This window comes from Ostrinia nubilalis, chromosome 15, assembly GCF_963855985.1.
Source record: "Ostrinia nubilalis chromosome 15, ilOstNubi1.1, whole genome shotgun sequence".
NCBI classification, from domain to species: Eukaryota; Metazoa; Arthropoda; class Insecta; order Lepidoptera; family Crambidae; genus Ostrinia; species Ostrinia nubilalis.
The window spans coordinates 10,419,504-10,432,568 of NC_087102.1; the positions used below are offsets into that span (position 1 = coordinate 10,419,504).

A 13,065-nucleotide genomic window follows, 5' to 3' on the forward strand; every position below is an offset into this window, starting at 1 on the left:
ATTTTGCAGAAACATTGCATTTTATTATTTCTATGAAAATTAGTACTGAAGAATACGATTACTCTATCTCTAATTATGACAACTACGAAGAGATTGCTAACTACACCGGCGCTCAAGTACTTAACGTAAAATTGCGTGGAGAAACTGATCTATTATTCATCAACAACCTTGTGGATAGAGAAGGTAAGATAATTAAAACATATTATATTGAATTTAAGAGTCTTAAATCATTAAGTAAAATAAAGTGGTGAAAGGTTATGCTTTTGGGTTATGCGTAAGACACACCACCACCCAATACCACCATGGTGTGCGCCTCAAATTAAATACATACAGGGTGTCCCGTAATGTAACGTCAAGCCGGAACTGGGTGTTGAGGCAAGTTATGCTGGTTATCAGAAAAATATAAAAAAAAATCTATGTGGCATATTTTCAAAATAATGGGCATTTAAAAAAAATCAAAAATTTCTACTCCAGATGACGGTCTTTTTACTCGTGTTGCCACAAATCTTCACTTTTTCCAAATTTTTTTTTTTGTTATGTAACCCTGAATAATGCTTCTCTAAATTGTTATCAAAATTACAAAACCAGCTGCTCCAGCTTGGATAAAAAAAATACATTATTCCCAAAAAAAATTTCAAAATAAAAATTTTGTCTCGTTTAAGCTGACTGTACTGAAAAAAAAAAGTACTACGCAAGTGTGGCATGTGACGTCATAATTTGGCGCATTTAGTAGGGATTCCAAAATGGTATAACACTTGGTAAATTCTTGCTGCAATTGTCGACAATTTTTGTTTTTTTGGAAATAATCCCGTTTTTAACTTTATCTACCTTGGTTAAAAATTATTATTCTAATGTGCCCAAAATTCAAGTTTCTGTGACTGACTACCGTACAGTCAACTTTTGTCACCATGACAGTAATTAGTAGTTGACATACTGTGACAAAAGTCACCCGTGCGTGCGCGCCGTTACTACCTGCTCTGCCTGCACTTGTACTTGGTAACAGGGATAATAAGGATATGAAGTTTCGGTTATGGATACGGTTACGGATATTAGAATAATATTATACCGGTTTCGGTTACGGTCAAGGATATAAAATCATTTCAGATTATCCGAAAGTTTCGGATAATTTCGGTTACGGAATTATTAGAATTTCAAAAATGTAGGTATAATTCAAATAGCAAGATGCTGCGTGACCCACATAGCTACTTTATGTACCAACTAAGACGACACCTATGTATGATAAAGGTTAAACAGGCTGGCATATTAGATGGTGCCAGGGAATGCCAGACAAGTTGGTAACAAATATTAAGATTTAAAGTAAAATTCCAAGACGGGCCGCAGACCGCAAACTGCAAAACTCTATGAAATCGGCAGCGCGGCATTGCCGCTGCGGCGTGTATACTGCAGATTTCATAGAGTTTTGCAGTTTGGAATAATTGTACCCATAGACTCCGCCTTTATCCGAAACTATCTGTAACTTTTGAATCAGTTTCGGTTACGGTTATGGATATTTTTTTATTTCGGATATCCGATAGTTTCGGTTACGGTTACGGATATCCATAACATCCCTGCTTGGTAAGATGGCCCTCTCCGTCCCGCTCATACCTTTTAAAATGGCTTCTCCACCTCATTTAAGCCAGAAACTTGAATTTTGGGCACATTAGAATAATAATTTTTAACCAAGGTAGATAAAGTTAAAAACGGGATTATTTCCAAAAAAACAAAAATTGTCGACAATTACAGCAAGAATTTACCAAGTGTTATACCATTTTGGAATCCTTACTAAATGCGCCAAATTATGACGTCACTTGCCACACTCGCGTAGTACAATTTTTTTCAGTACAGTCAGTTTAAACTAGGCAAAATTTTTATTTTGAAAATTTTTTTGGGAATAATGTATTTTTTTCATCCAAGCTGGAGCAGCTGGTTTTGTAATTTTGATAACAATTTAGAGAAGCATTATTCAGGGTTACATAACAAAAAAAAAATTTGAAAAAAGTGAAGATTTGTGGCAACACGAGTAAAAAGACCGTCACCTGGAGTAGAAATTTTTGATTTTTTTTAAATGCCCATTATTTTGAAAATATGCCACATAGATTTTTTTTTATATTTTTCTGATAACCAGCATAACTTGCCTCAACACCCAGTTCCGGCTTGACGTTACATTACGGGACACCCTGTATATTATTTGTTCGTTTCAGCCGAAAGACGTCCACTGCTGGACAAAGGCCTCCCCCAAGGATTTCCACAAAGACCGGTCCTGCGCCGCTTGCATCCAGGTACCTCCCGCGACCTTCACCAGATCGTCGGTCCACCTAGTGGGAGGCCTGCCCACGCTACGTCTTCCAGCTCGTGGTCGCCACTCAAGAACTTTCCTGCCCCAGCGGCCATCAGCTCTTCGAGCTATGTGCCCCGCGCACTGCCACTTGATTTTAGCGATTCTGCGGGCTATGTCAGTCACTCTGGTTCTCCTACGGATCTCCTCATTTCTGATTCGATCACGCAGGGAAACTCCGAGCATAGCACGCTCCATCGCTCTTTGGGTGACCTTGAGCCTTCTTATGAGGCCCATAGTAAGCGACCACGTCTCAGATCCGTACACCATCACTGGCAACACACACTGGTCAAATACTTTTGACTTGAGACACTGCGGTATTTCGGACGTGAGAATTTCGCGAAGCTTTTCTCGAAGTTGGACCTACCTAACTGGACTTTGTCCCAGGTATACATAATTGTCAACAACTTCGAGTGTAGTGTCTCCAACCTTCAGAGGAGTGGGTACAACACGGGCATTTGACATAATTTTTGTCTTGTCCATGTTCATTTTAAGACCCACTTGTTGAGAGGCTCTACTGAGGCCATCGAGCATTGTGTTTAGGTCCTCCACGGTCTCAGCCATGACTACGATATCGTCCGCGAAACGAAGGTGGGTGATATATTATTATTACATAGAAAACACCCAGACCCGTCACAGGAATTTAAATTCATCATTTCAATTTCTGCCCGGCCGGGAATCGAGCCTGGGACCTCTCGGAATAGTAGTCCGTACAACCACTACACCAAACGGCCGACAAAACTAAATTAATTACCAAATTAATAATCATTAAAATTTGATATTATATTATAGGGATAAAATTATGGAAGCTAACATCAAGTTTTGCTCAACTCTTAACATGGTTAAAATCCAGGCGTAAAATTAAACGACTTTTAAGATCTAGATCACTTAATTATACAATCCTAGTCAAAGATGTACAAAAAAGAATAGATGACGAGCAAACTGAGATAGATATACTGAATGATGCCAGTCTAAGATTCGGTAAATATATCAAGAACTTTCTGTAAGTAAGCTAATTTATACCTACTTCAAAAATATCTGTCTGAATTTTCTAGGTCTCGCTTGTCTAAGGATCAATATTATAAAGTGAATAAATTTTTCTCGTTCGTTCGTTCGTTCGTTTCAGCCAATTAATGACGTCCACTGTTGGACAAAGGCCTCCCAAGGTTTTCCACAATGAACGGTCCTGCGCTGCCCGCATCCAGGCTCTTCCCGTGACCTTTACCAGATCGTCGGTCCACTTAGTAGGAGGCCTGCCCACGCTACATCTTCCAGCCCGTGGTCGCCAATCGAGAATTTTTCTGCCCCAACGGCCATCGACTCTGGGAGCTATATGTGCCCTGCTCACTGCAACTTGATTTTAGCTATTCTGCGAACTATATCGGTCAAACTCTTCCCATTCTTAGAAAACAATTCCGTACCGCGCGGGAATAACTTGACATCTCGACCTGCACTTTTTTTTTTTATTAGCTTAAACGTTACCTCTACCTTATACCCTTCTGGTATAAAAAACTCAACTCGAAATACCCAAAAATACTTGAAATACAGCTCTTGTTCATAAGTAAATATCTCTAATTTAGGCAATAAATATTTGACATAACGATATATCCAAATAATATTATTCGTACAAACATTTATATTTCGATTTATCAATGTATGTCAGAACATGTATTTGTTAATATCTCGACTTATACATTTATGGATTTTCGTTTTTAATTTGACAAAAACAGTTATCAAGTTATGATCCCCTCTGAGTACTAAACATATCCATGATATGTGCAGTTGTCTAGTTATGCACACTGTCAAGAGTTTGGATATTTGGAGTTATCCAGCTATTACATTCGTATCGATGGGTGCCTGGAATAAAGCCGCAATAGCCATAGCAGCAGTTTTCCGATTAAGTGATTTTAGTAAACTGCGGGTCCCTATACACCTTTTGAATTTTTTTCAGAATTTTATCTTTGAAACTGCCTGATTTACCAAAAGCACTATGGATATTGAATCGTTATTCCCATTCATCATTTAAAATTTGTTGACCGGAATAATCGTGCCATATACAATGTTAAAACTTTTATTTAAATCTTCTACAAGCAAACGGCTCTTACTGTATCCTTCAGATCAGCGCCCGAGGCTGCAATACACTATTGCTGTTTGATTAATTGCAAACTTTTTACCGGAATAAAACCACAATGGACTCTTACGGAACCGACTTTCAATGTATGAAGCGGCAATATGTATTTCTACCTTTTTTAAAGTATATTCTAAGCACTATAACCTTATGCACATTAAATGTTACTCCAGAAAAAATAACGCATCGTTTGATATACAAACCGTTTTGATACGCCTCGTAGTTTAGAATTATTCAAAATTGACACTAAATCTCTTCTCCTGTAAAATTGTGTTTTGTCGATTGTGGCTTTATTCCCGGCACCCATCGGTATAATCATATTTTTATATGTGTCATTAGCAGTTTTTAAAATATAACAATGTCAGGATTTCGAGTGTCTTTAAATATTTTTTACTTAGCAACCCCTGAAAATATATTTTTAATATATTTAAGCGTTAATTATTACTTTTATTACTATTTTCAATAGTTTAAAACTAAATTAACGTTTAAATAGCAAGTTGAAAGTAGAAGGATAAGTTGAGTCAATAGGTAGGTACTATCTACTAATGTTTTTTCATAACAGACTAAGATTTCGTTTGACAACCGAATATACAGGGTGTTTGGCGCATCGTGTGCCAAAATGATTTGGCGGATAGAATGGGTCATTTCCTATATTTTCAGCCCCTATAACACGTTCCATGCCAGGCGGCTACTTTTATATTAATTTTTTTAGTAATTTCACCAAAATACCCAAATCGCATCATTTAATTTCGATTTAAACAAAAACTACTAGGCGTAGCCTCAAAGTAAATATTTTGTTTTGACGTGCATTGATGTAGGGTTGCATCAAATCTAAATTTACTGGCAAATATCATCTAGTTTTTTTTTAATTCAGCTTTGAAGTTTTCCGAAAAGTTAAAAATGGGCTGAACATTTAAGTTTACATGACTATAAAAAAATAAATAAAAGAGATAGCGATCTTCGGATTTTATCAAAACTTCTCTAGTCTATCCCCATTCAAACGGTATACTAATCTTGTTTAAATAATAACAATAACTTCACAAATTCCTTAAATTAGTGCATTGACTCTACTCGGACTGATTTGCGAAATTTGTGTTTATAGTCCCTTTTTGTGTGAATAGCACGTTATTAAACCCCTAACAGGTAAAAATTATTAATCTTATGCAATGTAAAAACCTTTTCCCTATCGTTTTTCAATGTGGATTTCTTGAAATTAAAGACGAAAATAATTATTTTGATCTTTTATTAATTATTACAAATTTTGTTCAAAATGTCCGCCTCGGCAACGTATACACTCACGACATCTTCTTCTAATTTCGTTCGACTGTTGTCGTATGCAGCCACATTTCTCTTTTTATTACTACAAAGGCGTTTTCTATTCGTTGTTGTAGTTCTTCTATTGTTTGAATCCGTTACGTACAGCAGTTCTTTAGCTCGTCCCCAAACGTAAAAATCTAACGGAATTAGGTCTGGGGAACGTGCAGGCCACTGTATAGGGCCATCTCTTCCAAGGTTTTTACATTGCATAAGATTAATAATTTTTACCTGTTAGGTGTTTAATAACGTGCTATTCACACAAAAAGGGGCTATAAACACAAATTTCTCAAATCAGTCCGAGTGGAGTCAATGCACTAATTTAAGGAATTTGTGAAGTTGTAGTTATTATTTAAACAAGATTAGTATACCATTTGAATGAGGATAGACTAGAGAAGTTTTGATAAAATCCGAACATCGCTATCTCTTTTATTTATTTTTTTATAGCCATGTAAACTTAAATGTTCAGTCCATTTTTAACTTTTCGGAAAACTTCAAAGTTGAATTAAAAAAAAACTAGATAATATTTGCCAGTAAAATTAGATTTGTAGCAACCCTACATCAATGCACGTCAAAACAAAATATTTACTTTGAAGCTACGCCTAGTAGTTTTTTTTTAAATCGAAATTAAATGATGCGATTTGGGTATTTTGGTGAAATTACTAAAAAAAACAATTTAAAAGTAGCCGCCTGGCATGGAACGTGTTATGGGGGCTGAAAATATAGGAAATGACCCATTCTATCCGCCAAATCATTTTGGCACACGATGCGCCAAACACCCTGTATAATAAGTAAAAAATCTAATAATAAACTTTTAGGTCAACTTTAAGTTCCGGATATTTTTTATAGTCTATTGACGTCAATGACATTAATTAGGAATAATGATGAGGTAAGTAGGGTCGATACGCCAGATCTTGTCCATTTAGTGAGTTGATAGATTTGAGGAATAAAAATAATATACAATTTTTCGTAATCATTTTGAACGAAAAATTGTTGTCATTATGCTCCCTTTAGTCTTTATAAGTATAGTATTAAACTTGCTCTAAACCATTAGAAGTTTTAATATCTTTGTAATATTAATATTATAGAAAAAATGCATTCAAAATCACTAATAATTAATAACAGCATGGAAATAAAAAAATATAGATAAAATCTTACTAATTGGTATTCAAAATATTTAGGTATCACACTTAATAATTATAAACATACATTTATATTTTAGTTTATTTCATTTTTTTAAATTTCAATAGTATGGCTCAATTCGCAATATATTATTATGGTCTCCTTTCTAGGCACAGTTTGCTTTTTAATATTATTTACAACGTCTGTATTTAAAAAATTGTCGTGATAATGTGGACGCAAATTGGCTATCACAAAGGGTAAGCTACATTTGGAGCGTGTATTAGCGTCCAGGAAAAGGCCTAAGTACTGAAAAAAATCTTTGTGTTCGATAAGTCATGTAAGTAACGTTTTAAATAATATACAACATGCATTGTTTTGTAGATTTTAATATCTTAGACCCAGTTAAACCAGACCGCGATCACTTCTGACGCAAAGTGGAAATTTCACTGTAGTAAATTTGCATCCACCTTATTTTAAGTGTCATTTAATAAAGTACAATCACCGATATCATTATCCGTATTGTATGGTTCATGGTTAAGGCTTAGAGACTGCGGTAAATCCCAAACTAGACCTAAATATATTAAAAACTTACCTTGAAACGCGCACCTGCTCACGTGGGATTTATTTTTGGCAAAAACGGTAGCATGCTATAAGATTTTTTTAATGTGGGTTTACCTGTCATACATTCAGGGAATCATAGCAATAGCTTACGTTCTAGAGTGATCCATCATTTGGACGTGAACTGGACGGTGGACGCGAAAGGGCGTGTCGACCTTACGCAAAAATATATCCAGTTAATTTTAATTATTTTAAGCTTAATGGTAAGCCTAAAATAATTAAAATTAATTGTGCTTGTTATGAAGCATGGCTTTTGTTCTTTTATTTGTCTTTTTTTTAAATTTTAAGTAAACGTACAATTATCTCATCAAAAGCAATCATAATCTGCGATTATACAGTGTGAGTCACGTTAAAGTGTACATATGAAAATAGATGAAACTAGACCTATTTTTATCGACAAAAAAGAGGTCAAAAAAATTTTCAGATTTTTTTTTAATTTTTTATATAATTTTTTTTCTTCCAATTACTTATTGTAAAGAAAACGTAATAACTTTTAAACTAAGCGGTATATCCTGATAAAATAAAAACAGTAATAATGCTAAATAACAGGCGATACTAAAAAAATACATAAAATACACAAAAAAGGCCAAAAAATAATAAAAAATGATACTTTTTGAAAAAATTCTGCTTTTAGATTCGTGTTTTTTTGAATATTTGATAAATTTCTCCAAAAAATGCCCCTATAACCGGTGGTTTTTACTACTTTGTATTTTTCTCTATCGTATTACCTTCGTAAAACCAAAAATTGCACGTCTCTATCCCTATCACAACATTTGCAATGATCGTTTGAACTAAGCCTCTCCGGGCGCGCTATTCAACGCTTCGTTAACAACGAAACTGAAAATGGCTCTAGATTTGTAATTTAGATAAAGACAAGTTAAATTTCAAATAAAAACAAAAGATTACAAAGTAAAATAAGCATTTTAGTTAAAATTAAAATTTTCTCTACCTGCAGCGGAGAATAATATTGTGGCAGGCCTTTGTTCAAACGCTCATAGCAAATGTTGTGATAGGGATAGAGACATGCAATTTTTGGTTTTACAAAGATAATACGATAGAGAATAATACAAAGTAATAAAAACCACCTGTTATAGGGGCATTTTTTGGAGAAATTTATCAAATAACCAAAAAAACACGAATTTAAAAGCAGAATTTTTTCAAAAAGTATCATTTTTTATTATTTGTTGGCCTTTTTTGTGTATTTTATGTATTTTTTTAGTATCGCCTGTTATTTAGCATTATTACTGTTTTTATTTTATCAGGATATACCGCTTAGTTTAAAAGTTATTACGTTTTCTTTACAATAAGTAATTGGAAGAAAAAAAAATCTATAAAAAATTTTAAAAAAATGTCAAAAAAATTTTGGCCTTTTTTTTGTCGATAAAAATAGGTCTAGTTTCATCTATTTTCATATGTACACTTTAACGTGACTCACACTGTATTTGATTTTTCTAATAAATTTGTTACTATTTCATTGCAAAAGTGATAAAAATATGTTCTATTTTTATGTTTTGTTTTTTTACTTAAACTTCATTCAAAATAATTAACTTAAATCCAATTTTTACACCTTAAATGTTTGTTTTTCTTTGGTGAATAACTTGACAAGTCGTCGGTACACAACTTGACAAGTCTTTTTTTTAATAGATTAAGAAGATAATTTAATCAAATTCTTACGCCAATCGAAAGATACGCATCAAATTAGCTTATTTCAATCATAAAAATATCAATTATCATTAATTCCGATTTACCAGAGAACTCTAAACTTTAAAATCGCTCCCCTGAAAAGTACGCAAAAATGACATGTCAAGTTATTCCCGCGCGGTACGGAATTATAACGTTGCCTTTTTTAATTGGCCAGAATCTGCACTAAGGACAATATTTTTCTTCAGTTAAAAGCACTTGGAAGAGGCCTTTGTCCAGCTGGTTTGTCATTTGGGGGAAATGAATGCACTTCCGATGTCTTGTTTGTGTTTTAGATCAGAAAATGGATTGGAACCGTTACCACAAATACGAGGATATCATTGCTTTCCTTAATTATTTGAGTATATCATATCCAAATATAACAGAAGTTAAAGTTCTTGGAAAATCTCATGAAGAACGTGAAATAAGGGTAATAAAGTATGCAGTAAAATGTATTTATGTTCACCCTGCTTGATTGTGTTGTGATAGTATTCAAAACAAAACATTATGTTTGCAGTTATTTCGTTTATCTAATGGAAATTCTTCTAACAAAGCAGTCTTTATAGAAAGTGGAATACATGCCCGAGAATGGATAAGTGTAGCTACAGTAACTTATATAATTAATGAATTGACAACTCATTTTGACGATGAATCTGATGATATTAGGAACATTGATTGGTATGTATAAATAATATTAAAATTGCCATTATTGCGTAAAATAAATAGGTACCTACTTAATGTATTACATTTGTTGTGCTATGTTGTGAATTGTCTCAGGTATTTCGTTCCAATAATAAATCCAGATGGTTATTATCACACTCATAAGTCTACAGGTGGTGATCGCCTTTGGAGGAAAAATAGGAGGCACACTACAGGAAGTTGCTTTGGTGTAGACCTTAATAGAAATTTTGGGTAAGTCCAGTTAACTGTTAATCTCCTTTTAAGGGTTCCGTAGTCCTGACAAGGAATCCTTATAGTTTCGTTATGTCCGTCTGTCTGTCCGTCCGAGGTTTTGCTTGAAAACTTTTGGCAATAGAGAGCTTAAATCCTTAGAAGAAAATATTAAAAGTGACTTTAGAATAGGGTTTCTGCTCGAGCTTTCTCGAACTCGAGAAAACTCGAGAAATTTGGCTACATTCGAGACGAGAAAAAAATTACCGGAGCTCGAGAATTCTCGAGTTTCGATTTTGAAGCTTTAATATTCTTGAAAGCCTATTTTCTTAGACAAAAGTAAGTTTTTAATTATTTAATAGGTCAACGTTGCTTTAAGACTGGCCTAGTCTTTCCTTTTTTAACTGATTTGATTGGCAAGTAATGATCTTAATCGAAACTAAGTAATAATAATGTTCACCAACGAGTATGATATATTATTATGTATTTTTAACTCTGACTGATGTATAGATTGAAAAACTTGTTAACTAGACAGTTACCTTACCTAACAAACGTTAGGTTAGGTACTCGTGCCTCCTCGTAAAGTTTATTCAAGTCGTTATCTGTAAGAAATTTATTAAAAAGTTTTTTTGTTCATAAAAAAAACTATTTATCGTAATTTTGCTATTTGGACTTGTGTTCTTTAGAAAACAAGTGATTCAATTGTAGCTCCAGATTTTTATTGTTATTTATCCTTAAAGTACACGAGACTTTATGACTTTTGTTATGATTATTAGTAAATATTAATATGAAAGATGATTTAATTTTTTGTTTCTTTCCTTACCAAATAAGTGGTACTAAATTCTAATATTAATTGTTGTGCATAAAAGTAGGTATATTACACTCGCGAGCAAAAATATGGAATCTCCCTATTTATTCCGAGCGATCATAAGAACTAAATGACTAATAGAAGATCAATAAAAATGGTACCATTTTAAAGTTGATATTATAAACTTTAAATTGGTACCATAGATACATACAATACATAGTCATTCAGTTCTTAAGACCGCTCGGAACACAAAGAGGTGATTCCATACTTTTGCTCGTAAGTATAGATTAAAAAAACCTGTGTTTTTATTAAATTTCAACCGATTTCAGCAGTTTTCATTAAAAGACTCGAGACCCGAGAAAACTCGAGACTTTGGCCTCGAGAATTCTCGAAACTCGAGAAAAAAAATAAGTCGAGAAATCAGAAACCCTACTTTAGAATGAAGTAATTGCTTGCTTCTGAAATATTATATCAAATGCAAATTCAAATTTTTTATTGCTTATTAAGTGTGTTTCAACCACGGAACCCTACACTGCGCGTGGCACGATGATGTGTAATGTATGTTACATACCAAAATTACATTTAATTTTAGTTACGGATGGATTACAAAGAAAAATCACGGAATTGACAATTGCAAAGAAGATTATGCAGGACCTCATGCTTTTTCAGAAGCTGAAACTATAGCTATACATGTGAGATTGTCGTCAGTATATCCATCAAGATAATAATAAGTACCATGTACTTTCATAGGACCACAATAAATATTAATTTTGATTTACATTTATTTTTTCAGGATTTTATATTGAATTCAGCCATAAATTTTACGGCATACCTCTCATACCATAGCTACGGGCAATTTATTTTATACCCTTACGGATATAATCAAACTAATATCGATAATTATAAGGAATTGCATGACATTGCTGAGGGAATGGCTGAGGTAAATAAAAATAGAGGTACCTACATACACCCTGCAGTACACCTTTATATTGCCAACAATAAAAAAAAATACTTCGTTCGTCGTTCGTTTCAGCCAAATGACGTCCACTGCTGGACAAAGGCCTCCTCTAAGGTTTTCCACAATGGACGGTCCTGCGCTGCCCGCATCCAGGCTCTTCCCGCGACCTTTATCAGATCATCAGTCCACCTAGTAGTAAAAAAAAAATGGTTTAATAAATAATCTTAATGCTAGCAACAAATAGAAAATATAAATTATTTCGCAGGTGTACAAGGCAGTAGGGTATCGATATCATGTAGGAAATTCAGCAAAAATGTTGTACCCTGCATCTGGACTCTCAAACGATTGGGCCGCAAGCATCGGTATTGAACATCCATTTGTAATTGAATTAAGTGATACAGGTTTTAATGGCTTTCTTTTACCATCAAAATATATTATCAAAGTTGCCAATAGCTCGCTCGCTGCATTAAAGGAATTAGCTGCATACATAATCAATAAATAGCCTTAAATTTTTTGATTTACTTTTATTTCGATTTTAGAATAACCCCCTAGCTGGATGATGGTGCTACGATTTTTTATAGGTAGGTAAACTATCTTGTCTCCATTAATTTTGTGAACAAATTTTTATTCGGTTTTTATCTATTAAAACCGGTTTTCAAATTATTCATTAAAAATTAAATGGCAATACCGTCACATAAATTAATTAAACGTCATTATTTTTGCGACTAAGGATGCGAAAATTATCAAATTGAGTGATCAAAAATATATCGATATGATTTCTGGAAACTAGCTTTTGCCCGCGGCTTCACTAGCGTGAAATTTAGTTTGTCAGAGAACGTCATAAATTATAGCGTGTTACACTTGTTTTTGCGTGAAAGAGTAACAAATATAATCCAGACATCTAAACATCCATACAAACTTTCGCATTTATAATATTTAGTTAGGATAATTAGGATTATGAAGACGTTACGATTATTTAGGAAGTTATGAAGTTGGGATAGATAAAATATTAGTAGTCGCATTAATAGTAGGAAGAATAGTAAGATTATTAGGATAGTAGGATAATTTTGATTTAATGACAAAAGCTATAAGAATAAAATATACTAAAGTACGGCCAACTAGCAGCGATTCAAAAAATCGATACTACTATTGTCTCTTCCCATCTAATGCATTTGTCATAATGTCTCGTTCTCTCGCCAAAATAATTATGT

The 13,065-nt window shown here is 33.6% G+C and overlaps 1 protein-coding gene across 1 annotated transcript; it reads left to right on the forward strand.

The window, feature by feature from the left end:
• The first annotated feature begins 2 nt into the window (after nucleotides 1-2).
• Nucleotides 3-12,367, forward strand: LOC135078558 (carboxypeptidase B-like). The gene is made up of 7 exons (XM_063973093.1): nucleotides 3-183; nucleotides 9,494-9,627; nucleotides 9,715-9,875; nucleotides 9,975-10,109; nucleotides 11,489-11,588; nucleotides 11,690-11,836; nucleotides 12,120-12,367. Exons 1-7 carry the CDS (start codon nucleotides 33-35, stop codon nucleotides 12,354-12,356), a joined length of 1,065 nt encoding a protein of 354 aa, XP_063829163.1. The 5' UTR covers nucleotides 3-32; the 3' UTR covers nucleotides 12,357-12,367.
• Nucleotides 12,368-13,065: the final 698 nt, after the last annotated feature.

Coding starts and splice junctions, on each gene's coding strand:
- LOC135078558 (XM_063973093.1), top strand. CDS start 33: ATGAAAATTAGTACTGAAGAATACGATTACTCTATCTCTAATTATGAC. Junction 9,876..9,974: donor GATATTAGGAACATTGATTG/GTATGTATAAAT, acceptor GAATTGTCTCAG/GTATTTCGTTCCAATAATAA. Junction 11,589..11,689: donor CTGAAACTATAGCTATACAT/GTGAGATTGTCG, acceptor TTATTTTTTCAG/GATTTTATATTGAATTCAGC.